Source organism: Falco peregrinus, chromosome 1 (genome assembly GCF_023634155.1).
Source record: "Falco peregrinus isolate bFalPer1 chromosome 1, bFalPer1.pri, whole genome shotgun sequence".
NCBI classification, from domain to species: domain Eukaryota; kingdom Metazoa; phylum Chordata; class Aves; order Falconiformes; family Falconidae; genus Falco; species Falco peregrinus.
In genome coordinates this window covers 99,386,115-99,413,569 of record NC_073721.1, presented here as the reverse complement: position 1 = coordinate 99,413,569, position 27,455 = coordinate 99,386,115, and the positions used below count along the sequence as shown (strand labels likewise).

General features: G+C 43.5%; 1 protein-coding gene across 2 annotated transcripts in view; it reads right to left on the bottom strand.

The window, feature by feature from the left end:
* The window catches only part of SYT16 (synaptotagmin 16), a 78,141-nt gene that overhangs the window by 36,420 nt on the left and 14,266 nt on the right, over positions 1-27,455 (bottom strand). The window contains exons 3-4 of one of the 2 annotated variants that reach the window (XM_055793813.1): positions 22,951-23,131; positions 10,949-11,575 (exon numbers count right to left, since the gene is read on the bottom strand). In XM_055793813.1, coding sequence (XP_055649788.1) covers positions 10,949-11,504 — 556 coding nt within the window. In that variant the 5' untranslated portion in view covers positions 11,505-11,575; positions 22,951-23,131. Of the gene's footprint in view, positions 1-10,948; positions 11,576-11,824; positions 11,869-22,950; positions 23,132-27,455 lie in introns of those variants that run through there. The other variant, XM_055793814.1, reaches the window with a different exon arrangement.

Below are 27,455 nucleotides of genomic sequence, written 5' to 3'. Positions count from 1 at the left end.
TTTGACTTCAAACTCTACCAATCCCCAAAGCATGACTGCATCACTTATTATGACACTGGATGCTATTTCTTACTAGCATTTGGAAGCATACAGACTAATTAAACAGTGGCACTGGGGAATCTGTAGCAAACGCTTGATATGTCTGCTGCTGCTTCTCTGCCTGAGCAGCAGACAGCTCCGTGTCAACTTAATATCTCTGTATTAATAAAACTAACTTTACTCAGGGGAGAGAAAAATGTTCACCATTCAAATATACAAGTGTCCTGATTAGGAAAGGACAAGGGGGAAACATTTTCTGTATCACCATGGAAACTTAAATAAAGGACCCATAATTACAATCTAAATTCTGGAATGATAATGAATACATCTTGAGATCTGCAGATGTTGCATAGCATATACATATTTCTAGCAGCTTCAACTCAATTACTTCTATGCAGCATCTGTTTTACAAATCAGCTTCCCACCACTCATAAAGAGGCATGATGCAGGATTTTTTTTTTTTTTAATTTTTTTTTAATTTTTTTCCCCAGAGGAGACAGTGGGGGAGGAAGGAGGGTAACCTCTTTTTCTGGCAAGGTATTTCAAACTACCACTATTTATTCAGAAATTTCAAACACCCAATCAGTTACAAAGTTAGCTTACAGGCATCCAAATACACTAAGCTAAAATGCATGAAATAAATAATTCAAGAATTCTCTGCAGTGTTACTGAGTATAAGAATAACTTATCACTTGCTCAAAGCCTATCCAAGAAAAAAAAAAGCAACAACGGAATAAAATAGGTAGTGTAGGTGTAAAATATAGATGTACTGTATGCATCCTGTCTGCCTGCATGTTAAAAAACCCAACAACAAACAACAATCACTCTGGCCAAACAATGAAAAGTTTGAGAATGTAAAATGTCTGCTTTCCTATATATTTAATGCTGCCCTTGTCTGTCCACTTTCTTCTTAAAGATTTTGATTCTGCTTTACAGAAGTCAGTGAGAGTTTCAGTGGGAGCATCCCCAAGCCCTGAAGGAAGCAGAAGTACTACATAAAAAAAAATTTATTTGATCATACAACCAAAGACAATATCAGTGCATCTATGCATAATGCATACACTCGCAGGACCCCAGGAGCGCTCTGTGCCACGTTCCTTGCTATTACAGAAGCAGTCACACAGGCCTGGCATTAAAATTTTCATGATCACGATGACATAGAGAAAGAGTGATCTGCAACAGCTCCTAACTCAGCAAAACCCTGAATTGCACACAGAAAGGAAAGGTTGCTGCAAACAAGGGATTTGTTAAACCTTCTTGGAAAAGAGAAGGAACATTTTGTAAAGGGAACATGCAGCAACACACGAGGAGTCGCTACTACCAATTCCTGTGCAACTACAGCTCTGATTTGCACTGTCTTCGTCTTGCTCTTGCTGTCAACCATTTGACCTGGGAGTTCAAAAAGAAGTACAGAGTAACACAACTACCTGATTTATGGGCTTGACTAAGGAGGAGAGCATCTCATAGCTTCATTTATGTGCAAAACGATCTGGAGATACAACCTGATCACAAAAGAGTCTTCTGTTATAAAACAGAAACATAATCCACAACATCCACCTAGACCTCAAATGAATTTAAAACTGATGGAGAATGTGCTGTGATACAGTAAATCCATGCTTCTACACATGCCATTATGGATGAAGAGGTTGTGCATGGTGACAGTGCACCACTGACTAACACTGACTGCTCATTTGTTAACGAACAGAAGGCAGCCTTCAGCTGGGCTTTCTCCTCACACCCAGACCTATGTCGTTTTGTCCCCTTCTGGTAGGCATACTGACCCAGGAGCCATTGGGTGCCCAGTTAAAGGTAAGGTCCCCACGTCTTTTCTGAGTGTCAAGTGACAGTGTCCTGCTTTCACAACACATCGATCTCTACCTCTACATCTGTCCTCACCCCATGACCAAACCCACACAGAAGCTCTCGGAGGTGAACACATTTGGCTGTTTGTAATGCAGGCAGAAAGAATCACAACTCGGCAGCTTTCATACCAGGCGACATTTCCAACAAAAAGAAAAAAAAAAAGCAAACAAAAAAAACCACAACCAGAGTAATCAGAAACAAAACATTATTTGGCTCTGACCATCAAGCACCTCTATAGCTGCACAATACAGCAGTCAGAGCAATAAACTCCAATCCTGCACACTGCTGTGCAAAGAAATAGAGAACTGCCCACAGAAAACAGCATGAAAATCAACATATTTTCCTGTTGCTTTTTTCCTACTCCCAAATTTGGATTTTAAAAATAGGAACATGAGATTCAGCTTCAGACTGACTCTCACGTTGCTGCCTAAGGTTCTTCCACAGCTAAAGGAAATGGCAGCCAAGAAGCAGAAGCACAATCATCCCTGATTTTCCCAATCACCTACTTTACATTTTACGTGTGGAGTAAGCATGAGTCAGGCTTCATTTATGCTACTGGGTTTTATTAGCACAGGCCCAGGATTTGCAGAGAAGAAGAAGGAAAAAAAAAAAAAAAAAAGAGAGAGATTACACACTGTAGGAGACACTGCTAAGCCAGGAAAGCCCCTGGTGTGGATGCAGTTACATCCATGAGTCAGCCTACACCCCTCTGCCAGCCCCAGTTAGGTTGTTTGAAGAAAACACGCAGCTGCAGAGGCAGAAAAGCAGCTTCTGTCAGCAGATGCTGCACCTACGCTGGGGACACTGCAGGGCGCAGGTGTAGCTGTGTACGCTCTGGGCTGTCGGGCTGTAAATGCTCATGGACTCGGAAACTAAAACTGCTGGATCCCAACAGTCGACAAGTTAGAAAACACTGTCCTGTCCTTCTAACAAAAAAAATAACTTTCACTTTATAAGCGTTATTTTTGTGACAGTTTTCCTGGTAGCTTTTGTACCACAATGGGTTGGTTTTCTCCAGGTTCCCCATCAGTCACCTCTCCTACTTGTTTGCTTGGCTTGGATATGCACTTCTCCTTCCAATGCAAGGAGGTCACGTTGTAAACTCTCTCCACTACATTTAAGGAAATTCATCTGAATTGGCACGAAAATGGCACCCAGCAGAAATCAAACTGGCCAAGGAAATGCTCAGGAAAGCCAGAACACTGACTCTTGTTTCTCTTGAAACTGGTTTCACCACACCACGCTCACAACCTGCAAGACCCAGCATACGCACACCAATTACGTACCATTCACAGCACCCAAGGCTGTAACCATTCACTTCACACCCACAAGTCTTTGTTTGCTGATTAACAGGGTGGAAATCAACTCCCTCAGAAAGATGTGTGTTTGAGGTGGCTACGCATAACAACTGCATTGCAACAAGGCAGATATTTATTTTCCCACTGATTTTTCTAATTGAAACTTTCTGTTTGCTACCAGAGGGCTGATTCACCACAGCCCCCCCCCTTACCTCCGCTGTAACACCACCGTTTCCATGGCACTCCTGGGAAAAATCACAGACTCCAGCAACAGCAGTGGGTGAGGATGTGGTACAACAAGACTCATATGTGTTCAGGACCAAAGCTGCCACCCAAAAGGGACAATCCTGTCCCAGTTCTCTTCCCCTTGATTCAGTTTTAGCCATCATGTGACCTACTTACCTGATTCAAAAGGAACAGGGAAGCAGCCGGTAACTCTCAGCTGAAGCAACAGGCTGGCCCAGGTAACCCACAGTGGCATGCTCATGAGGCCAGGTATGGAAAGTTGCACAACTACGTGGTCGGGGAAGGATGATACATCCCAGCTGCAGTTTTACATCGGCTACTGACAACTGCAAAACTGCACCCTCAGGCCCAAAGGTTTTATAGCTACATTATTTATGACAGTAAGTCTAGACCCCAAAATTGACCCTGTGACACAGAGCTTCAGCAAACCTCAGTGCTCTCATTAATCCGAATTCAGGGCTTTCTCTTCAGCACCACAACTCTCACACTATTTGCTGGAAAATACACCCACACAGATTACGCTGCTATGTATAGACCATATGGGCTTGGATCTCTCAGCCTGAGGAGGGAAATGCTTCCAAGTGTCCAGCTTGTGCGGGTAAGCCCTCACAGCCAGTGCAATGAGTCCCTCCTGGAATGCTTCGCCTCACACGGATACGGAGCTCTCTAATCACCTGCCTGAACATCAGGGAACTTTTTGGTAGGGTGATGAAGCCATGAGAGCATCAGCTATTTTCACAGTCACTAGAGAAATTTTCTACAGATTTTGCTATGGATTGGTTTAAGATTCAAACTAAGTCATTCGTGTTGGTCTACAAATAGATACTGATGAAGCCTCCCTAACTCAATCTGAGGAAACCGCATGAGAATTATGCAAACAGCATGTGCAGAGGTACAGCCCAGCCACACCTTCCTCATTACCTGGAAGACCCACACAGCCCAACAATATCATTCACTGTCTATAAAAGTGCACATTTTTTCCTCCATGACTGTAATTTCCCTCTTTTCTTTCATTCCAGTCTTTTCCCTTGGTTACTATAACTGTTTCAGCCACTCCAAATGATGGCTGCTGCCAAAAGGTCATTACAACAGCCAAAAAAGAACTAAGCACAAGTAAGTCATATCCACACACCTATCTAGCAAGAGGTGAGGACCAACACCAGTTCACCTTTTGGCAGAGCAATCCCACCTCCTATAAGCTTACATTACTGGTTTTTGTGCTGTTAAGCCATGAAAGAGGCTAGGAGGAAACAGGTGGATTATCCACACTTCCCTAAGTCCTTATGGTCATTCCCTTCTGCATTTGCCTGCCATCATGGGTTTGCATAAGTAGCCTTCTACAAAGCCAGCCAAGCTAGCAGCAATAGGGAGGGAAAAAAAAAAAAATAGAAGAAAAAAGAAAAAAAGTACTACCGTTTGTATCAGCACACAGAAATACTATGTTCCAGCTCTGCACAGAGTGCTGCTAGTACGCCTGCACGTAACCTCCACCACAACACAATGAGATCATTCACACCTGCCTTGCCTGTAGTAGGAGATGGAAGGTGAGGAGGCAGAGTTTCTAGGAGAAAGGCAGCACTTCCCAGATGCTGCCAAGATGCTGTTTATTGGTAAATGAAGCCTCTTGAGTCCTAAACAACCTTCCCAGAGGAAGATAGAGTCGCAACTGCCATATGGGGAGTGGGAAGAGGATGCCACTAAGCTAAAGTGGATCAGAAAATACATGCACAACACGCACACTCACACACACTGTTTGTTCTGTAACTGCACTGAACAGCATTTCTTCGTCTCAAATACATCCTTCTTCATACAGCTTATACAACCTTCTAGATGGCTAGAGCAGATGACAAGTGCTCCTGAACAGAACATCCTTCCTCATGCCCCACAGGGAGCTTAACACAAGGAAGCTCTGCCCACCAGACATGGAACTGGGTGACATCCCAAATTACTGATCTGCTGTGGGCTTAGAAAGACACTGTGTCTAAAATCACCAACTGAGAATGAACAGCAATGTTGACAGGCCCAAGACAGAGTCCACAATGGTAGCACCTTTGAAAATTCAGAACCACTCCTTGGCTTCCTTCCCCCAGCTGTAAAGCTGACATACCACAATCTATCCTCCTTTTGGGACTGTTGTGTACTCTGATCAGCACTTACTTTTGGCATCATAGATGAAGATCCCTTGTAATCTGAAACTTTAGAGAGACAGAACTGCAAAGGAGTACTTTAAATATAAAAAGGAACATGGTACCACTTTCACAAGGACAGAAGTCTGTGCACAAACATTTTCTGAGTGGTTCTCTAATTCCCAGAGACAAAGCATTCAATGCAAACTCACATCTGCCCTTCATTTCAGAAAGCTGTGGGCTCATACTGCATTCTTCAGAGACCAGATGCATATCCTCAGTCACGTTAGAGCTTTCTCCCACTCGAGCAGCCAGGTACATTTTCTGTGAAGTGCTTTTGTCCACTGTCTGTCTTTGCTTTTCTTTACTCAGTCCTAGCGGTGCTATTGATTCAGTGTAGCCTCATTAAACGCCCCGCTTTCAGTACAGGCACTAATTTTTATAGGGCTACGTTATGGCTAGAACACTAGCTGGCTCCATAGCCAGACAAGTGATAAAATCCACGAATACTTAGGATCCTTACATGGAGACTGGCCATCTATCTATTTTAGTCTCTGGTTCAAGCAGAAGTTTTATTTATCACACAAGCAGCATCTTCTTGTTATGGATATAGTCTGCTATATAGGTTTATAGGACCTAATGAAAACCCACTTCTTGCTAGGAATTCCTGGCCGTATGAAGGGTCTTAAACAGAGGTCAGGAGTGCTCCTATAGAGCAGAAAGAATAATTTCCTCTGCTACAGCAATTACTGGCAAAAATCAATGACCACTGTTGAGCTGGAGGCCAAGGTAAGTAAATGCAATAGCACTTTCCAGTTTTAAAAACTCCCAGAGCCTCAGAGGCGTTCCTCCCCTTACACATGTATTGAGGATAACTATCTAGCCATCTAGACAAGATTCCTATTAGGACCTCAAACTTCCTAGCATTCCAAGGTCAAAAAAAATGTATTTTAGTCCAACTGAAATGCAATCTTTAGCTAGCATTGAGATTGTCTAATTGATGGGAAAAAAATCTCCAAGGACTACATGTAGCTTAAGTGTAGTGCTCACCTATATATTACACTGGTGTTATGAACAGTGTCAGACAGCTCGGGAGACTCTTCAATCACAGAGCTCACTGTGCAAAAATAGTTCAGCTCTGCTGGTGTGTCTGGCCCCATGCCTTTTCAGAGCGGTGTCTGCTGAAACTGCTAACTTAATGGCCACTTTGACTTTTTGTTTGTAAAGCACATGGGCCCTGAGGAAGAAGTGGGCTAAAGCCATTGCATTCATGGCACAATTATTGCTGCTTTTCACCTTTTTCATTATTACTTTTTTTTCCCTCTATAGATTCAGCCTGGGAAGCAGACAGACTGGCCAGCTCTGCCCCGCTGCTTGCAGCACACTACTGCTATAAGTGGCTTATTGCTCCACTGCTTTTTCTCAGTTCTTAAGCCAAATGTGCAATGACGGATTTGGCAGCCACGCTCTTGCCAGCCACCCCCAGCCAGCTGAGCAGCAGCATCTTAGCTGCAAGGGGATGCAAAGGCTCCTCTCTCCCCATTCTGTGATGGGACACTGTTTCTTTGTCAGAACCATTGAGGTTAGACTCAGTGAAGGAGGGTCTCAAGGAAGATGCGAGAGCAAGTTCGTATGTATTTGCAAAATTTACAACTACATGACTTGCAAATGGTGGCTGGGATCTGCATGCACGGAAGGGTCTGCCTTCTCATCACTAACCTCTTAAACCAAAACCTAGCATTGCAGTATTTCCTGCTAAAATACCTCCTTCTTTTTAAAGTGTAAATCAAAAGCATCCAAAGTGAAAAACTTTTCCCTGCATTTGCTTGAAAACTTGGCACAACATTACTAGCATCATTTAAGTACAGACCAGGACTCAGCAGCAGCCAAACATGCACCCTGCCGATTAGCATGCCTCACAGTGTCTAACAGACATTTGACTTAAAAATTCAAGAATTTCATTACTCAAACACTTTATTAGATCCCTAAGCCTAAGAATGGTTTTCACTAATGTGTGTGCTGCTTTGGGGCCTGAGAAAAGCTACTCTGGGAGCTAGGAAACATTTACTAGGAGGCAAAAATGTGATCAAAAGCATATTTGATAAAAAGGAGAAGTGAGAAGGGGTAATGATGGGTTTTAACTGCAATGTTATTTTATTCCATCTCAGAAGCATGCTGTAAGTTTAAGGAAGGGGAACAAATATGGGATTTTGTTTTGCATCTTTTTTAAAACAAAATCATTTTCATCTAGGATTGGGTTTTTCCCCCCCCTAAACCCAATGAACTATATATTGGAATGACCTTGTAATGAGTTTCTGAGGCTCTTTAATCACCAGTGGCTGCTAAATGAAGCGTATCTATTTTCTCTGTTACATTACTATTGGCAACCAGGTCTTCAGTAAGTGCCCAGAAATATTTCCATGGCAACAAAAAAGCATTCAGCATTGCTACTGTTTTGTGCCAATTTAGCTTTAAAATATTCCATTGTGAAGAGAAATATGGTACATTAAATGAAATAAAGTCAAGATGCAATGTTCTGAAAAGAATATAAGGATAAACAGGAAACATGTATTTTGCAGAAATGGGGAAAAAATGCCAAATGGAAGGAAAAATGTTCAAAGCTAATATTGATGCTACTGAATGCCTTTGCTGAATGTCAGCAAGTCCATATGCTCGCTTACATTGTCACTTAGGGTTAGGTAACAAAGCTAACAGAAATAAGGATACCTCAAACATCTTCTCTTGATCATTTTAATCCATGACTGAAATTTTAAGTTGCCAGAGTATTACAGTCTCTCTGCATGTCTAGGTTACCATCAGAAGAGTTCACACTCTTGATGTTAGAGAATGAATCTAAAGGAAAAAGAGGAAATAAAGAGTTGAAAAAATAAAATACAAAGAGTATGTGTGTGTTTTGGAAGCGAAGGGTCACTTAGAGCAAAACGAGTTCTTCCACATCAAAGACCTTGTGGAAGACATTTTCAAATCACAGTTCAGCACTTTCTCTCCCATTATACAACTTAGTTCTGAGAAAAAAGGCATCAGCTCCCAGCCCTCCAACCCTCAAATGGCCAGCTTTATGACTATGAAGTCTTGAGACCATTGGGTGGCCCTTTGTGCCATGCATTGCGGAGATAAAAAGATGAAAGACTATTTGAGAGCATTTGGAGTGACATTCCCTCTGGTGCAAAAAGCTATGCAATGCCCCCCTAAAGTGCTTCGTGTGGGAACAGAGCGCTCTAGGCAGCAGCTATGTAGGTGCTGGGGAGCTCTGTAAGGCCAGCCTTCCCATCCACAATGGCTGCAGACAGTTTGCTGAGGAGGAAAGCCACTAAATACTAAGAGACAGTCCAACAGCAACTTGATCAGCACCGGCTCTCAGCTGGGAGAGAGGTTCAGAGCGACCCTCCCCCTTAGCTGCCGTGATGGGTTACTCTGGCATCTGTCTGTCACTCTACAAAAACTCACAGAAAATTCATCTAGGAAAATCCATCTGCTCCATCGCACGTTCCTAAAGGACCCTCTCTCTCAGACGTCTCTGCAGACAATGCAGAGAAACTGCTCTGACAGCGACAGCAGCCCATTCCTGGCCTCCATTTCCCTGAGACCTCACCACCATTTCTCCCATCCACTGTAAGCAAGGATGCAGACCAGAGACAGGACAAAGATGTGGAGGCCACCACTGAAACAATGCATTTGGCACATGGCTGCTCCCCAGCCTATTCTGAGAAACCCCAGGATTTGCCGTGAATTGCTCTAGCAGCCCATCTGCAGGAGACAAGGTTGTGCCCTGAATAGCACTTGTCCAGGAGGATCCGTGGCTGCAGAACTCCCTGGAAGGACACTACGTGCCCTGTTCTGTCTATGCTCACACCAGACACAATCCAAGCACACAGAGTAATTCCAGCCCTAAAGCATTGACTTGCCTATGAACAAACCCTGTGGGCAGGATATCACACAGGCAACATATAGGGGTACCAGAAGGTAGGGGATCTACACAGGTTAGAGGCTCTGGGGTGCTGAACCTGAGAACTGGCAACTGTCCATTGGAATATGAAACAAGCGGGCCCAGTTTGGGAGACAGAACAGCTAGACCAAAAGCTCTTTTTAATTATTTACTCCCTGGCCATAACAGTGTGAGGAATAGTAATAAAGAAAAGAGCTAATTTTACATTCATTAAAGAACACCGTTAAGGTTTATACCCTGTCGGTCTGATATTCCTATTAAATAGAAAACAAACGGGCTGATCTTCCACAGTCTGCACAGAAAAGGCTAAATATGTAAGACTTCCTTAGAAGCCAAGAGTGATGCAAAGCTCTTGGTCATTATAAAACAAACATTTTCAAAAGCATTTACTGCCTGCTTAAAAAAAAAAAAAAAAAAGATAATTTAGACATTGGAAGACAAATACTGAGGACCCTCAGTGAGTCTCAAGTTCATCATCAGCTCCATATTGTAAACCCACTCCCCACTCCCCCCTTTCCTCTCTTATCCTTCTTCCTAGGATGTTGGTAAAGGGTGGCTTTAACCCAGCAAGACCCAAGGATGGTGCCAGCAGGACCGCAGCTTTCCTGCTTCTGGTTGGGATGTACATCTCTGTCAGTCCTCTGTGACCCAGGTAACGTCCAGCCACGTCTGCGGCAGCATTGAGTGAGTACGAGTCACATGGCTGAAATTCAGTCCCAAATACAATCACCTGAAAAGCTGTTCATGTCACTTAATGATCAGAGAAGTCATAGTTAGGCCAATTTAAAAATGAAAATATCAAATCCAGTTCTTCACAAAATCTCCTGCCTGTTATCTTCTTCAGTCTTATTTGAAAAGCCTGTGGGGGTGGTGGGAGGGGTGGAAAGTGATTTGGGAGCCTTTCATCCATAAAATCATGAGATATGGCTGGCTTTTTAGTACAGCATTTCACAACACATGGCACAGTAACATCTTGAGATTCCTGGCACAAAGAAACAAGGTTTGAGATTATATATATCTTTAATAGCAACGATGCAAAGGCAGATGGTTCTCAAAGCGAAGGCTTAAGGCTAAACACTCCCTTTGAAGGGTCCTGCTACCAGAAACAAAACATGGAGGGAGCAAAATACTTTTTGCTACAGCAACAGGGCCTGACTGCCTTCTAATACACAGCATCTCACCCTGGAGATTTCCACTTGTTTCAATGAGATTAGTCTCACAAACGAGAGAAGAATTGGAAACAAACGAGGAAAGGTTAGATTTTTTTCTTTGGGATTTGGGAAGTTCTATTTTAGCTGTGGGAAACAGAGACAACACAGAACATAATGAGCAGATTAGCAACTAAATCAAATCAAGACCAGAAAAGAGAGGTCTGGGTAATACTGTCAGGGTGCATGCTAGCTGCTTACCTGCAAAACCTGCCTTGCCATTATTACTTGTTAAGGAGCCACCCAAGCTGAGGTTGTGCTTGTGATGTCCCATCCTCACAGAGAGCTCACCTTCTTCTTCAGTGATGGTAGGAAGGCGATCAGGCAGCTGGAGATCTTCACGCATCCAGTAGGATCCATTGGCTGTCAAAGACACGACGCTTTCAACGCACTGCTCTGGTACACTGCTAGTATTTTTAACCCGTTTTTGCCTCTGTGGGCCATCGTCAGAGCCACATGGGAGGTCTTGTGAAGCAAGATCAGGACCACCAACATGGCCATCTTCTCTAGGATATAAGTATTCCTCATCCCAGAGGTCCAGGTGTTGTTCATCGTCCGATTCCTCAGAATAATCCTCATAAACCCCTCCATTATTCTCCAAGTCCCGGTTCCTCTCTTCTTCTGTCTTACGACTTGCTCCACTCAAATTCAGCAGTGAAGCCGATATAGAGTCTCCTGCTTGTTGGATAGCTTCATATATTTGAGACATCCAAGACGACAGTGGCTGAAGGAAATTCTGAGCAGCCTCAGAAGCCATGTTTGACACTATGCCAGTATCTGGTGATCAGTTGTTCAGTTTTGCCAGCATGTCACTTACAGTTCAGGGAGCTGCAGAATAAGCACCGTAAGAGATTACTGTAAATTTATTTCCGACAACACCTGTTGACACATCATCTACGTAAGAAGTCTAGAACTGAAAGGAGAAATGGAAAAAGCACTTCTACTCACTGAGAATACCACTAGAAATCCAGAAGTTACGGAAAAATAACAGATTTTCCTGCAGAGATCTGGAAAGCCTTAATTCAATTGCTAAACCTTACATAAAAATTTAAACCTGGAACACTGGAACAGAAGTACCTTTTCTGAAGTGCACACATTCTGGTTACAGCTGTCCACAGACCCGGTAAAAAAAAGTACAAAACAATCTGCAGTCAAAAATCTCAGATAATCTCCTGGCCCCGACTTCAACCACATCCTTAGCCTTAGCATGTCCAGATGGAAAAACTGAAGGGTGGAGAATCTGGGGAGAATTATGTTTTGATTTATTAAAGTGACAGGCCTAAAGTGTGCAGAATCAGCCCATGGCAGACAACTGTCTCAAATGCTTTGCTCCAGAAAGGCTCTGAAGAAACCCTCTCTGCCCACAGAGTAACACAACCCAGAGTCATTTTTCCCTTCAGAGAAATGAGGGAAAAAAAACACACCACCACCAAAAAAAACCACAACCAACCACACACCAAAAAAACACAAAACCACCCCAACACAGGAGGTGGAATATTATAGGAATGAAATCACTGGGAACAGAAGCAAGTTAACAAAAGCATAACTTGCAGAAAGTTAAGGTGCCTTTTTACCCAATATACATCTTCCCACATTATCACAAGACAGATATTCTTTTAGGAACTCTGAGAAGGAGAAACCTACAAATAAGATGATGGGTTTAGGAAGAAAGGATTAAACAGTTGCAGATTTTAGGCTAAAAGACAACTAAAAAGAAGCTTCAAAAATTATTTCCGGTGTCTTGCTGAATTTAGAGGTGTAGGGACAATCAGATTACGAAAGGGTCAATACAGTATAAGCAGCAAGAAAATAAGCTCAGCAGCAATGTGGATTACCCTGTGAAACAGTCTTCAGAGAAATGTAGTGGGAATCCCAGTGTTTTGATTTTTAAATGGAGCATTGACCAAGGAGAGCCCATCTTGCTTGGTGAGCAGCTTTTTTTTTTTTCCACAGATGAGATTAGTGACTTAAGAGGCCTTTACCTTTTGAAACACCTGTGCCAAATAACTGTTCAGTGATGTTGAATTACACTGCAGACACTTTGAACAAGTTTACCATCAGCTTCAGTAGGTACTAAGAATTACAGTCCTAACAAGGGCAGCAAGTGAATGTAGGTTACTAAAGCCATTTTAAAAGCTGATGGCTGCTACAAACTTTCCAGGCTCAGGGCACATGCTGTTCCAGTATCCACCCGTCACCCGTTGGCCTCTGGCTCAGCCACTGGGACCCTGGTAAGGTTCCCTGCCACAGATTAAATCTTTGGCAAAGAACAGATAATGTCATGGTATAACCTCCCAGGTGAGCTGTTCCCTTCATTGACTCTCCTCTTTCCAACCCTGCCCTTGGTGAAGCCTCTCTGCTTTGTGCAACTTATTTTCTCATAGACCTAAATTGATGACAAACTCCACAGAACACAATTTCAGCATAACGCAGATTTGTTACTGGTAAGTCCCAGCACCAGAGAAGCCACTGGGAGGACAGCTTACTTGTAACAGTGAGATTCTCTCAGGCATGGAAGGAGATAAATTTGGGTGGCAAGTACTAGATGGTGGATATGTTTTTAACCTGTCATTTACTTACAGGCAAGGGCAATTGAATCTGATTTCTGATGAAAGGAGAACTTCCTAACGCTCTGCCTCCACCTCAGCATGACAACAGTAGCCCCTGGATGGATGCAGGCATCCAGGAGTGATAGCTAACCAATGCAGATAAAACATATGGGTGCTAAAATGAAGCACTGATCTGTTCCAAAAGTCAACAGAACATAGACTTGCAATATTTGCGCAGGGATTAATTAGCTCCTCTTGTTATTAGATTTCAGAGCTAACACCCAAATGACCCAACACAGGATCCCACTTCTCCCAGATGCTGTGGCTGATGGCACCGTGGCTCGGGCAAACATCGCAGCACTGCATAAGAGACTCCGCATTAGGGAGGTTAGTATCACAACCATAAAGACAGAAGGAACTTTTCAAAGCAAGATTTGACTTTTGTGAGGGAATTAAAGTAGTGATCTACAGTCACCTGCAGAGCTTGAATATGGTCACCCAGTCACCTGAAGAGGCAGGTAAGACTTGAAGACACATCTTTCATATCTCAAGTAGTTGCCCTGATCACCTTCCTATAAGTAGGCTGAGGGCAAACATGATGTGTACACACACATATACACACCCACGATTCTACCCAAGACCAGGAAATTTGTCTGGATTAAAGGCAGAGAACCCCAACAAATGGTTTTATTTCCTTTTACAGACAACGGATAGACACTGAAGTATATTTCACCCAAAAAATCTGAACTGCATTGCATTAAAACCTGCAACACGCTTGTACAACCTCCAAACCAGTGCCTACATCATCCCTACAGGCAAAAGCAATGCAATTTCCAGGGTGCCTGACTGTTTAGCCTTTGTTTGGCTCTTCCTCTCGTTCTCTCCCTCTTACTGAAAACCCCACAGTCAATGATATGCTGAACAACTGGAGTTCAACTGAATTATAAATCACTTATTTTTGGTCTTGCAGCAGATGGATAAAACATGTAACAAGCTGCAGACAAGTTTAGGTGGGCAACGTTTTTACAAACTCAACAGAGGATCAAAGGGGGCTGAGCTCTGTCACAGGCTTACTGTTTCCCAGGAGCTCTCTCCCTTAATTAGCAGGCACTGCTCTAACGGGGTGTTTATGATGTGTTTCACAACATGGCCTTTTCAACATAATGGATTTTTACTTTTGAATTCTCTAACAATTTTGACTTGCATTAAAAAACAACTGAGCATTTAAAATGTGTGGGACAAAAATCCATTTCTTTTTAAAAGCATTCATCAAAAAAGAAAGCAAGAAAAAAAAAAACAGTTTAGCAAATTCACTTCAGGTTCCGTCTTCTAAAACTAGCCACAAGAATTTTCACACTGAATCGCCTGCTTAACTCAAAGTTGGGTTTTGGTTTTTTTCCTCTTGGAAAAAATCAGATAGCTAAAATGATCAATGTTAAGCATTTCACAGAAGCCATCATAACCTTTACTACAATCTATATTCCCTTGTCTTGATAGGATCATTATTCCTGAGTAGAGTTCCCATTGAGAGCTGCAATTACTGTATGGCTAAAAAAAGACTATTAGCAGAATTTAAAACACTACCGCAATATAAAGGTTTGTAATATTAGCAAAATGTCTTTCAATCTTCTTGATATGCAGGCTCCAAAAAAAATTGCCATCAGATGTGTGTTTCTTACAACAATTCCCCTTATTCGAGCTGTTGCAGTGCATAGGCACAATCCTCCTTTTCTTCAGTCACTTTTTGTTGGCCCTTGCAAGTTTTCTACCAAACTCCTCCCTTGTTTTCAACCCGTTGTCTACAAGCCTCCCAACATGTGTTTCAGCATATAGTAACTGAACAATTTTCAAGTGAACGTTTTTTTCCTGGAACGCTAGATCAGGAGGAAATCCACAGCCTCACCTCTCTGCCTGGGAAGGTACCATCCCATATAGAGACACAAGAAGAAATCAGCTCCCAGCTTCCAAAGATCAGAAGACATCTTTGTCACGTCACCGTTCTAGAAAGATGCACTTTTTGCCACTGCCAAGAAAATTGTACCAAGAAGCTCTTTCAGCATTTTGGGCAAGTTGCTGAATCCATCTGTCCATGACTGGAACTGAGCACCGTGCCGGGTCACGGATTTAGACAGCCACACTACAGGTACCCAGGGGAACAATTCCTGCCTTCCCCATTTCCCAGAAATTTTAATTAAGACACTGATAATCACTGACTTTTATTTCCTGATCTCATACAGACAGCACGCTCACCTCACGCCCACCTGGCATGCCATGGATCATATCCATGGACAGTTGTGTGGACATCTAGGAAAAGCAGTGTTACAGACCCACCGTGAAGCCCTTCTTCAAGCTTAGGAGAAAAGACCTAAACCAAGGTGTGACTTAAGCCAACGCCCAGAACATCACGGACCTGTGGAAAACACAAGGCCGTTTTGCTGTTCATAAAAGGAGGAGGTAAGGAAGGCTTGGAGGCGTAAGATGGTGTAATAATCCTTTTTCAGCTACTGAAAACCATAATGAGCCAGACACTCCTTTCAGACTGGAGCCCAATTAGCACACACATACCATAGCCGAGGGGAGATTAGAAACGTACCCTGCTGAAGGCAGGCAGCAGCAGCCCTGGGCCAAGAAATCCTCTACCCTAGTTCTGGGAACAATCTGGACTTTTTGCTCGTGTAGTGGCCCAAATCAAATTTAACAAGATGCTCAAAGCCCTTCCATCCTCACAGTGAAGGATAACTAAACACTGCTACAACGAAACTGTATTTCCAGTTAAAACTGTCACCAAAATGTGCCAAAACCAGCCTGGCCATTTGAAGCTGTACAGTTGATTGGAGCCTCTTGCAGAAGTGTTACGAGGAAAGTACACAGGCAGTGCCCAAGGTTCACATCAACTGTGAGCGTCACTGCTGATCAAGTTTCCCCAAGGTAAAATAAAACAGAAATACAGAACATTTTGGTACCTCTTTGGCCCACATGCTATAAAAATGCTATTTATGTAGCTGAATTTAATGCAAAGAAAAGAGAAGCCAGGCGCTTTCCAAGTGATTATGTGCTCTGTAATAATACTTTTCAGCTGGTGATTCAGAAACTCCAGGGCATTCAAGGAAGATCTAATAGTTTATGTCAATAAGTTACACACCTCTCATTGGAAACATTCATGGGTTACAAATCAACATGGCAATAAATCCGCTGCTGCAACACATCAGTCCTGCAAGCCGCAAAAGGGTGAAGGGAAAGCAAAGACGAGATCAGGCAGACAGCAATGCACCCTGCTGCACGGAGTTTTGCCTCTGCACAGGGAGCCTGCAGACTTATTCCTCACTCCCAAATCATCTCATGTCTTTCCAGGCAGCTCGCTACTAGCGATGCTGTGCCAAATTAGTTGTAAAAATTGATACCCAAAGGACAGAAGTGGTTTTGATCAGGATATTTCACCCCATGGTGTCTCCTTTCTTCCCACCCCTCCGTTGCATGTTCTCCTTTTGTCAAAAACAACAGCAACAATTACTGATCTTCACAGTCTCAGTGGGATGGGGAGAAGAGTAAAGGAATATAAGAAAAAAGGAATTATGCAAATGTGACATTAACTGTTCAAAACTGTGGGGCCTTTTTCTAAAAACCCAGGTCTCTCCACTAAATAGAGTATATGGTGATAAATCCAGGCAAAAACGTGCTGCTGGAAGACCAGCATCCAAATATTATGCTCAGAAGCTCCATCAGCATCAGGGCTGAGGAGATGATGGCAATTTCCTGTGCTGACCACTTCACACCTTTGGTTTTGCTTAGACCCTTCAGACCTCCTGAACTCAGAAGTGTGTTCATTTCACCCAAGTCCACTGCACTTACAAAACAGGGAACCTGTAACTGCACAGATAGCTCTATTGCCACCAAAATATTACCACAAAACTTGAAGGAATTTTCAGGAGGGAGAAAATGGAAACACCGTCCTTGACCATATTTGGCCCAGACATCCAGCAGAGCCAGATTCTGCCTCAGCACTAGTAAAGTCCACAGTCACTCCACTGGAGCCAGTCACATCCTCCAAATCAAAAAAAGCGCCTTTGAAGAGCCACTTGTCACCGTATGCACAAAAACTAAGTTCTGTGCCAAGCAGTAGTACAAAAAGCAACAATGAATAACTTTAATTGTTTATACTCAAACCGAGGGTTACAAAAAGGGCATAAAAGAAAGTCACAGATCACTGGAGTATTAGAAAAGTGGTGTTAGTAGTGCAAATTGTGCTCTTTCAAGGCACAGGAATGAGAAACATCTGTAATTACTGGATTAGAGGAATGAAAGAAGAAACCTGCAGTCAGAAATTACAGTGCATTCTGTTATTGAGCTGCCGTCATTCTTTGGTTTGCATGAAGACAGAGGAGCCAAAAGGAAATTGCAAGTTCAAAAAGCTGGAGAAACACCAATTTACACCACCACTTGAACCCACCTACCTGTGCTGGCAAGCTGTTGCCCAGAGCAGACCCAATACACAGAGTCTCAATCCTGCCTGTAATCACGCTACCCAGTCTGCAGCGACTGTAACACGCCAGGGTCAATCAGAGCAATTACTTGCATGGAAAGGAGAAGTGGGAGAGCGTGTCTAGCTGTTTAACACAATGAAGATATTTTAGAAACATTTTGAGGAGTCACCCAGTTACTGTTACTCTTTCTTCCCCCACCCACACTCCATCCTTACAGAGCCTATGGAAACTGCTCCCTATGGACCACCATAGAGCAATGCAGACAGTGCTGCTTGGGAACCACAGCCCTGAGTGGCAAATGCAGTGGATGATTCCTGGTTATCCATCCTTGTGTGTGCACATGGCTAAGTCCGTAGCTCCCATCTCCATCCACTCCTGCTAAGTCAACCACCAGTCCAGCCAGACACGCTGGGAGGCTGAGGGGGGTCACTGGGCAAACCAGACCTAGTTTCAAATTTTTTAAAAGAATTCAGAGCCACGGATCTGAGCAGAGAGTTGTCCCTACCAACTTAGGAACTGCTCCCATGGCTACTTCTACCCTTCATTTAATCCAGCCTTGTTACAAACCAGGCTCTCATGTCTAGGGCAGGCATCAGTGGCAACAGGCACACTCTCCCCTGTCCAGCCACTCTTCCCATGAGCCCCTATAGAAGCAACTGAGAGAAAAAGCAATACAGAAGAGCAGCTTCATTTGAACACGGAGATGCTTGCCTTTCAAGAGCTCCTCTCCCTCCTGCTGCTGGCTGGACAAGGAACCTAACATCTGGCTGAGCTACGTACCTCAACTAGGTGACACAAATGATGCCAGACTCATTTTCAATCTGCACCTTGCCAAGGACAAGGGAGCTACTGGATACTCAGCATCAGGGTTACAAAGACCAACCACAAAGTAAGGTCGACATCTAGATAGTGCTGCTAACATTCCTGCCTTTGTTGGGTGTTATAGGTGTTGATACTTTCCTTAAAGCCTCAGCTACAGGAGAGGAGTGGTTTATATAAGAACTGCGTCTCCATTTATTTAAGTGTGCTGCTAGCCCCAGAGGCTAGAGCAGTGGCTGTGCAGAACAGCTTGAGAACATGAACTGAAAGTGCTCTCAAGGCTAAGACAGAAGGGAAAAGTGTGGGGGGGAAAAGTTTGTTCAAACCTCATGATGTTTAAGTTGATTTCACATATCAGGAGTACATCCTTAACATCACGACAAGTGTTCAAGGCAAGACATATCTGGAATACTTTTGTATAAAGCACAGTCAGGAAACTACAATTTCTTTCCTGGTCTCAGGACACATCATTATTAAAAGATTACAGTATAGAACAAAGAGGGCCCTTTTCTTCATCAAGTCACAGCACTGAAGTACACTGTTAGATACAGCTCTTCACACAAGGGTTTACCCAGCACTGTCACATGTTTCTGTGAAGTTCATTTCACTGAATCCCAGCATGGTCGGGGTTGGAAGGGACCTCTGGAGGTCACCCAGCCCAACCCCCTGCTAAAGCAGGGTCACCTACAGCAGGCTGCACAGAGCCATCTCCAGTTGGGTTTTGAATGTCTCCAGAGGAGACCCCACAGCCTCTCTGGGCAGCCTGTGCCAGTGCTCAGTCACCCTCAAGGTAAAGAAGTTCTTCCTCATACTCAGGTGGAACTTCTTGCTGTTTGTTCTTGTTGCAGTTTGTGCCCATTGCCCCTTGTCCTGCCTCTGGGCACCACTGAAAGGAGCCCAGCCCCGTCCTCTTGGCACCAGCCCTTCAGGTTTTTGTAGGTATTTGTATTTCACCCATGAATTTCTGAAGCAAAGGGCTCAGCAATACTATAAACACCATCAGAATACATAAGAACACATCACCACCTCTTGGTCCTGAAATTCACACTACAGGAAGGGACATCAAACCATCACAGCATCAAAAGATCTCACACAAGACCCCACAGACATCTGTCAGGCCTCTGTTCAAGGGAAGATCCTCCTTCCCTGTGTGCGGGGATGCTCCAAGGGGAAATTTCATCCCCACACATACTCCCCTACCACCTGAAAGACCACCAATGCTGTGAGGAACCATTCCAGCTGGCTCCATTAAGGCCAAAGGTGTAGTGTTTAATTTTTCCCTCACTAAGGTATTCTGCACATGACCTACATCAAAAGCATACATCACTCTGGTCAACTCACAACTGCTTCATGCCGCCACCACTTCCTTCCGCACATGCCTGGGCATAGCCAAGCAAGCTTGATACGCCTGAAGTTAACTCTGTGCTACCCTCCTATTAGTTACATGTTTACTGGCTTCTCTGTCAAGCTTCGCAGCCTACTCTGGGCTCTCCTTTGCAGTGCCAAGTCCATCCTAAATACAGGCTGGCTGCGTCCAAATGAGCTCCAGCCCCTGCAGTGAATGGGCTCCGGCAGCTGAGCAAGAGGCAATCAGGGCAGCACATCCTTGCTCAAGAGATGGGCTCATCACTAAGGTCAATGAATCAGTCAAGAATAGGATCCACAAAAGCCTCAAGTATCAGAAACGTTATTCATTGTATCCTAGTAATTAAGAGGCTTTGTCCTGGTGTCTCCTGAAAGGTTTTCAATTAATTCTTCATTTTCACAAAGATCTTTCCCTTATCTTGTTGCTTTCATAAGGACACAAACTGTGCAATTAAAATCAAATTAGGAACAAATCAGCCAGATGTATCCTACAGCCATGATGGTGGAAACATCTATTTCATTCTGTCACTTGCCTTGTTCCAAGGTCAGGCTTTATACAGAAAAGCAAAAACAACAACAAAAAAGACTTTGACACTTTACAGCACATTTTCTGAATGTCAGCCTGTGCACCTGCAAAGTGCAAAGTTGACAGATTTGCTTATGTTATGTTTCTATACTAACTCTCCTTTTTATCAGTAGAGAACTCAAAACTCAACTAGATGAGAGAAGCATCTCATACACAGAACCCATACACACCTCCTCAGCTACAGCCTTCATTTACCTATGTTGTTGCAAACTGGGGTTTATCCTATTGCAGATGTTATAGTCATACCAGAGGGATCAAAATGCAAAATGCCTTCTCTCCTATTTAGACAGTTAAAAAAGCTGATAGTCATAGCAGACAGGTATGTTCTAACCACTTCTAATTCCAGATGTGGAGATGCAAAATGATTCCCACAGTTTGAAAGCTTAGAACTGGGAAGAACAATCATTAGTGGCCTACATGTTAAAGAACAGCAGAGTCTTTAGAGTCAGGATCTCCTTGTCACAAACACAGCTCACCAGAAGTTGAGAAGAGGAAGAGTGAATGTTAACCAGTAAGTTACACGTCAGAAACACTCCCGTCCCGCTCCTTTCTACGCAGTAAAGTCAGATTCCAAATCTGAAGCAAACTCTTGCTTGTCAACACTCCTCTTGGGAGAACTCCCTCACCAGGCAACTGCCATGCTAGGAACAGCCTTTCCTGGCTTCCCAGCCCAGGCTCAGGGTCCTGGTTTTTACATTTGCCATATGACACACTGTGTTATACCAGGGTTTAATCTATTCTCTCACACTGCTGTCCTTTAAAAGCATTAGCATTTCCTACACACATATTCCATATTGGCCTTACAAGTATCAAAATGCTGTGGTGAAATTTAAACTAAATATAGAGATGATATTTTTAAATAGCTCTTCGCTCCAGCTCACCAAGCTGATTTTGTTTGAATGGAAAAAGCAGGTTCCAACTTTAACTTTCCATTGTAATTAATGATTACAACATATTCCTCTGCCGTATCAGATTTAGCACCTCATTAATGTGTGTGGTATTTTGCTTGTATGGCACAGCTGTAGTTAAAGTTGAATTAGTGTTTCCATTATAAACCCATGTTTTCAAAGGTTTATTACTCAGACACATAAGATTTAGTCTGAAATGAAAATTGCCATCGAGTGTGTCAGCTGGGAAGCAATTTTTTGTCCTTCAAAATTTGGAAGGAAAAAATTACAAAAAAGCAAGCCACCCTTATTATTAATAATTCACATTTTAAAAACCATTGCAAATACATGTTTACATGATGGCCTGTGACAGCTCCATAGAATGTCAACGCCCACACACTCCTGGGAGATGTGTCAACTTAAAAACCAAAATAAAAGCCACATTTTTACACCACTTGATGGGAGGCAAAGAGAAGGGAAGAAAGACTTAAAAATAATGTCAACCAAGGAAACTTATTAAAAAAAACAACATAGCCTTTGTTTGAAAACATTAAAGTTAGGACTTTCAATGGATAGGAATAATTTCAAGTATTTGTACTTTAAACTTTTTGGTGCCTGTCCCTGGCTCGTTAATGCATTTAGTTAGAAGCAGTCAGTCCCAATGACTTCCTATCACATGTGGCATCTAAGCCTTCAACTGTCCATAAATCCTGGACTCTTAAGGTATGACTAGATCATGCCTTTTGCAACAGACATGCTGAATTCTGCGTACAAGGCAAAATGTACAACAAAAAGACCGCCAGGGGCTCCATGCTTTGCAATTGTGCCCTTCTATAATTAGCTTTAAAACTGAACCACTGAGAAGCAGACCTTTTAATTGGGAGGCTTCTGAGACCTCTTCTTGGCTGATTATTTCAATGATTATACACTTACGAAAAGCAAATTTTCAAACAAATGTATGATGAAATTAGCAACTTCTCAGTTACCACCATTACCAGAATGGATGTTTTTTTGATGGCCGAGAAACATTAAAATCTTATTTTTATACCACAGTAAAATTCCCAGTTATTTAGACTCCAGGACCCATGGGTTTACCCAAGACATGTTTCCAGACAATGCATGAAAGAGCGTGTAATAGCTGCTACAAGAAAACCAGGACAGGCATATCCTTTGTGAGTAGAAAGGCAGTGTCATTATTCAGAATTGCTCACAATTTGCTCTTCACTGGATTAACAAAACACTCCCACAACAGACAGAGTGGGGAGCATGTTTTTTCTCCAGTGTTGCCTTCCCTTTTTCAACAGATTACTACAGGCAACAAAGATAATGGGAGCATGGTAGCAACTGCGTATCCGTTTGGTCAGGTTTTGGAGGTTACTATAGTCTATCCAGAACCCTGCTGTTTCCACACAAATAACCCCAGACTCAGCAAATGGGTCTATCTCTGTCCTCCCAGCAGTCAAAGCCTTCAAGAAGAATCTCTACATTAAGGGTGGTATAATATTGTGATACTTACCAAGGTCCTCATGAACTCTGGACTTTTCTTTGTAGTGTTTTCTTCTTCCTTGTCGTTCCAGGTATGGAAGTCCACCTCTCTTTTCAAAGCAGACCTTCTTGTTGATGAAGCGGAAGAGGACTGCAGGAAGAACAGTGAAGACTCCAGCTGCAGACAAAATACCCAGCAGCCTCAGGAATAACTAGGAACAGAAAGTCAGAAAGAAAATATCAGCCCAAGTAGGAAAAACTGCCTAGAGGAAGACGTGGTTTAACCACATCTGTATCCATGGCTCTGTTTCCCCATCCTCTCCCCAGAAGAAACAGCAATGAAATTCAGCAGAACCTGGACTTGTGTTAAATGGGTACAACATCCATGTTGGGCCAGTCTACTGAGGACATTGACAACAAGGTGTATTACACACCAAGCTCATTTCCAATTAAGGTCTTTGTTTCTGCCACATGTTGAACTCCAACACAGGAAAGAATCTGATTTTAATAAACTCTCGTATCAATGCAGCATTCTACCAGCTTGAAGAGAGACACTCTCAATCCATACTGCAACAAGGATCCAGCCAAGAAAGGGCAGTTGGTTATAAACCATTTCCGCACAGCTTGCAGTAAATTCTCAGGGGAGGCTGCGGAGAGGATTAGGTGAGGGCACAGATGGCCCCAACACCTCCTTTGCAATGTGTGTATTCTCTCTACAGCATCAGATTACACCATAATGGTACCAACTCCATTACGCTTACTAAGAACCAGGTTAATGTACAGCCTATGATCCTCATTCAACTGTTACTTTACCCTGAAGTAAGAAGCATATTACTGTACTACAGAATTACCCTTCTTTGCTGCAAAAGACCAGCCTCCAGCTCAGGTAATTCAGTCCAGCTTCCTTGCTGTCAGGTTTGGCCACATGTAATGAGCACAGTGGTTTTGTACCAGCTGATGACTAGTACTATACGTCAGCATCCAGATGTCAAACTGCAGAGAAACTGCGTTATTTCAATTTATCTCATTCTGCCTGTACCACTGGGTCTGCAACAAACCACAGGCGCCAGCAAAAAGCTTTTAAAGCCATTTCACCTCTCTCACACATATCAAAATGCCAAAACAAGGGACAAACACTACATACATCATCTGATGTGGACAGCAAGGGCACACACGTCAAAAACTGTAAGTGCTATCTGCAAAAAAAAAAAAAAAAATTAAAAAATTGTCTTGTTATTCTGGTAATTACTTCACCAGGAAGGGGTGAAGTTCAGTTGTTCAATTCAAGTCAAAGACCCCATAAAAATGAAACATCAGCAGAATCAGTGGCACACCAGGGATGACTGTGATTGCAAAGCTGCAGCTCACAGATGAGATGAGTAGGAGGCAAGGATGTAAACAGAGCCAGCCCTGCCTGTGAAACATCCTACTGGGAGTTTATAAGACTTGACTCAGCGAAAGACTTAGACTAGAAGAGCTACAATATCTCCAGTTACAATTTTAATAGTGCACAGTTAGGACTACGATCTAGGGGATTAAAATAAATTAATACAAGCCAATGTGCCTCAAATGGAAACAAAAATCACCAATGCACAGCAGGAGACCTGTGCAAAACAGACAGAAACGAACCCAGAGGAATATGGGTTACACAAACTACGGAGGTGGCTCTGACCCTGCTCACTCCAGCCTAAGGAAGGAACAGAAATAGGCACTGCATTACAGCAGCTTAAACGACAAGACCAAGTCTACATTTCCATTGCTCTTTTCTGCATGGGCACAATCATTTCTCTGGCAATTCTGTGTCCCCCTTGTGCCACCCCAGCACCGAGTAGGGGCCATGAAGATGAAGGTCTCCCTGCCAGCGCTGAAATTTGGTGCCAAAGCTTCCCTGGATAATTTGGCAGGCACACACCAGACCCATCTTCCCCTCACACCTCCACCCACTGAACAAGGCTGGGACATTAATGTGGCTGAATGATACATCTATTCTGGCTATTTTCAGCTGCTGAAGTCACCATGAAGTGGCAGCTGGAGCCAAGTATAAACCAAAGGAGCTGAATTTAAATCAAAGTAGCCATAACCCCAGAATATACATGGCTGGGTTCCATCACTGACAACTGCTTTTCTTGAGCATGGCATAGGCAGGAAGGATTTATAACTTACATATAAAACACTTGGGATCACCACATCACAGCACACAAGTGTGTGCACACATGCATGCACATGTGTGTCCACAAGCTCATGCACATGTGTGTGTGTGCAAAGTTGGAGCAAGTAGGTAGCAAACTGACAATCCTATTTTGAATGCTCTATGTGAGTGATTTCATAGCAGAGAGTGTGATGTAGATGGGTGGCAAAGACACCACTGTTACTATTTATGAAGTTACGAAGCCCTTCTATAAAATCTCAGCTCTGAGCCCAAGGAAATTCCAGGGTTTCCCCTTCTCAGACAGGGCATAAGCAAGCCACCGGTATTTTTAAATGTAAATTGTCCAACACATGCTCTGCTATGCTACACAAACCCCAGCTGCAGAAATGCTCAAAGTGCTCCTTTCTCCAACAGACCTGCACGGTACCTTGCAAAATCCCAGAGCAAAAAGTAGACCCTTAACTAGACCAGGCATCACAAAAAGTTTGGAGACAAATTATCAGCTGCTATCCACTTGCTCTAAACGATCTCAGACTGGCACAACAGCATTGTTGCTTGTCTAGTCTTGTTTCCTGGTCAGATGCAGAGGAACAAGAAAGTAGTAGTGCAGTGGTGTAATACTGGGGACAACTCTTCAGGCTTCCCCTACTCCTTGGGGCAGAGATGTAAAAGGCTCCTCCTGTCAGAGCTCACAAGAAGTCCAGCAGCAACATCTAGGAGGAAGCTTTCAACTAACTGAACACTAATAACTGTGTCCACACAGAGGCATCGGTAAGAAGGGACTGCAGAGACCCCTCCCCATACATCCTGAACAGCAAAGACTATCAGCCAGCCACCAACAAGGACTGAGATCCTTGCACCACACCTCCCTTCACTGCAGGCACCAAGCAAAGAGGAAAGGGCCCCCAGAAGGACGACCACAGCACTGGCAGGAACAGATACCTCCTGCACAGATGGTTCCTGCAGCAAACCACAGAGTCCCTCTCCTAAAGATGGTCTGCCCAACTGCAACAAGGTGGATGAGACTTCTGCAGCACAAGCTTGTGCATCCTGTCCCACAGCTTTAAGCAGACATCTCCTCTTCTCCCCTCCACATTATCCATGCCAGACAGAGGTCTGTGCCAGTCTCTCTGAGGGAAGGCTGTGATTTTGCACCTGATCACTGTCTCACATACCTGGGCAGAAATGTTACAGTCTGTGCACCTGGCTCCACCTAGAAGCTCAATATCCCTCTGCGATGGGAGACATGCTAGCTCTCTGTTCCTCCATCATCACAAGGAAAACATGCTGCACCTGGTCCTGACCAAGTGGCCCAGCTCTCCTCTCAACTCTCAGCTGAAGGGCTTCTTCAGACTTGAAACTCTAGGCTAAGACTACCTCTCAGAAATTATTGTAAAACTGATTTGGAGTAGAGCTCTGTTCTGGCTTGTTGTGCAGTGTCTGGGCCTGGGAGGGTATTGAGGAAGGGCAGCAAAAATGCATACATGTCACTTGTGTTACAGCATTGCTGAACTGTGTCAGAGCTTCTCACACAGGTAAAACATCCAGCCCTACAGCAGTAGATGACAAATTGTACCTGAGGGCAAGGAGACATAGGGAGGCATTCAACTGTTGCTTCAAGCCCTGGGTACCCAAGTCGAGGGAAGAAGCTAGCCACCACGTGCTCTAGGACACAAACAGTCCATTCAGTCAGGTCTCTCTCCCACTCACACATTTTTAAGATAAGAAATTAATGCCATAGATGCCTTTGTGTATCAACCCAGTGGGTCCACAAATTCTGTTGCCCCAGGTGAGACCACAAGCCAAGAAACTGTGCTGGCACTCCTGGCAAGTTGAGGGCATGCATAACTGCACACCCTCCTTTGCATACACTGCTTAAGAACAAACAAAGAGGTGCAGTGTGAAGAGCCCCATTCTAGGAAAGAGGAGATCAAAGATGGAAGTGAGATCAACAGAGGACTTCTGACAGAAGACACAAGAGCACAAGACATTACAATGCTGTTCCTGCTCCAATCTCTCACTCAAAGCTACCTCCACATTACAAGATGATTTCAGAGGAGAATCTGCCTGGAAGAACAGGAGAGAAGTATTGGCCACTCCACTACACACATTGAATCCAGCTGGGTATTTGGCTTGTAGCACATTTTACAGTAATTCTGAGTTTGCAGACTTGGCCCCTCCAGACAGACCAGGACCAGGAGAATGAATGCAAGAAGTGCCACAATAGAGTCACTTGGAGAGTCTGCAACTATGAAAACCTTAATCCATTCAGTTTTGCAAGGGTTAAACTTTGCAAAAAATCCTATTCCAGACAATAGCTCTTTAATTCCATTTGATACCAAGCTTCCTGCAAAAGGAATGTTTACTGGTACTTTTTAATTACAAAA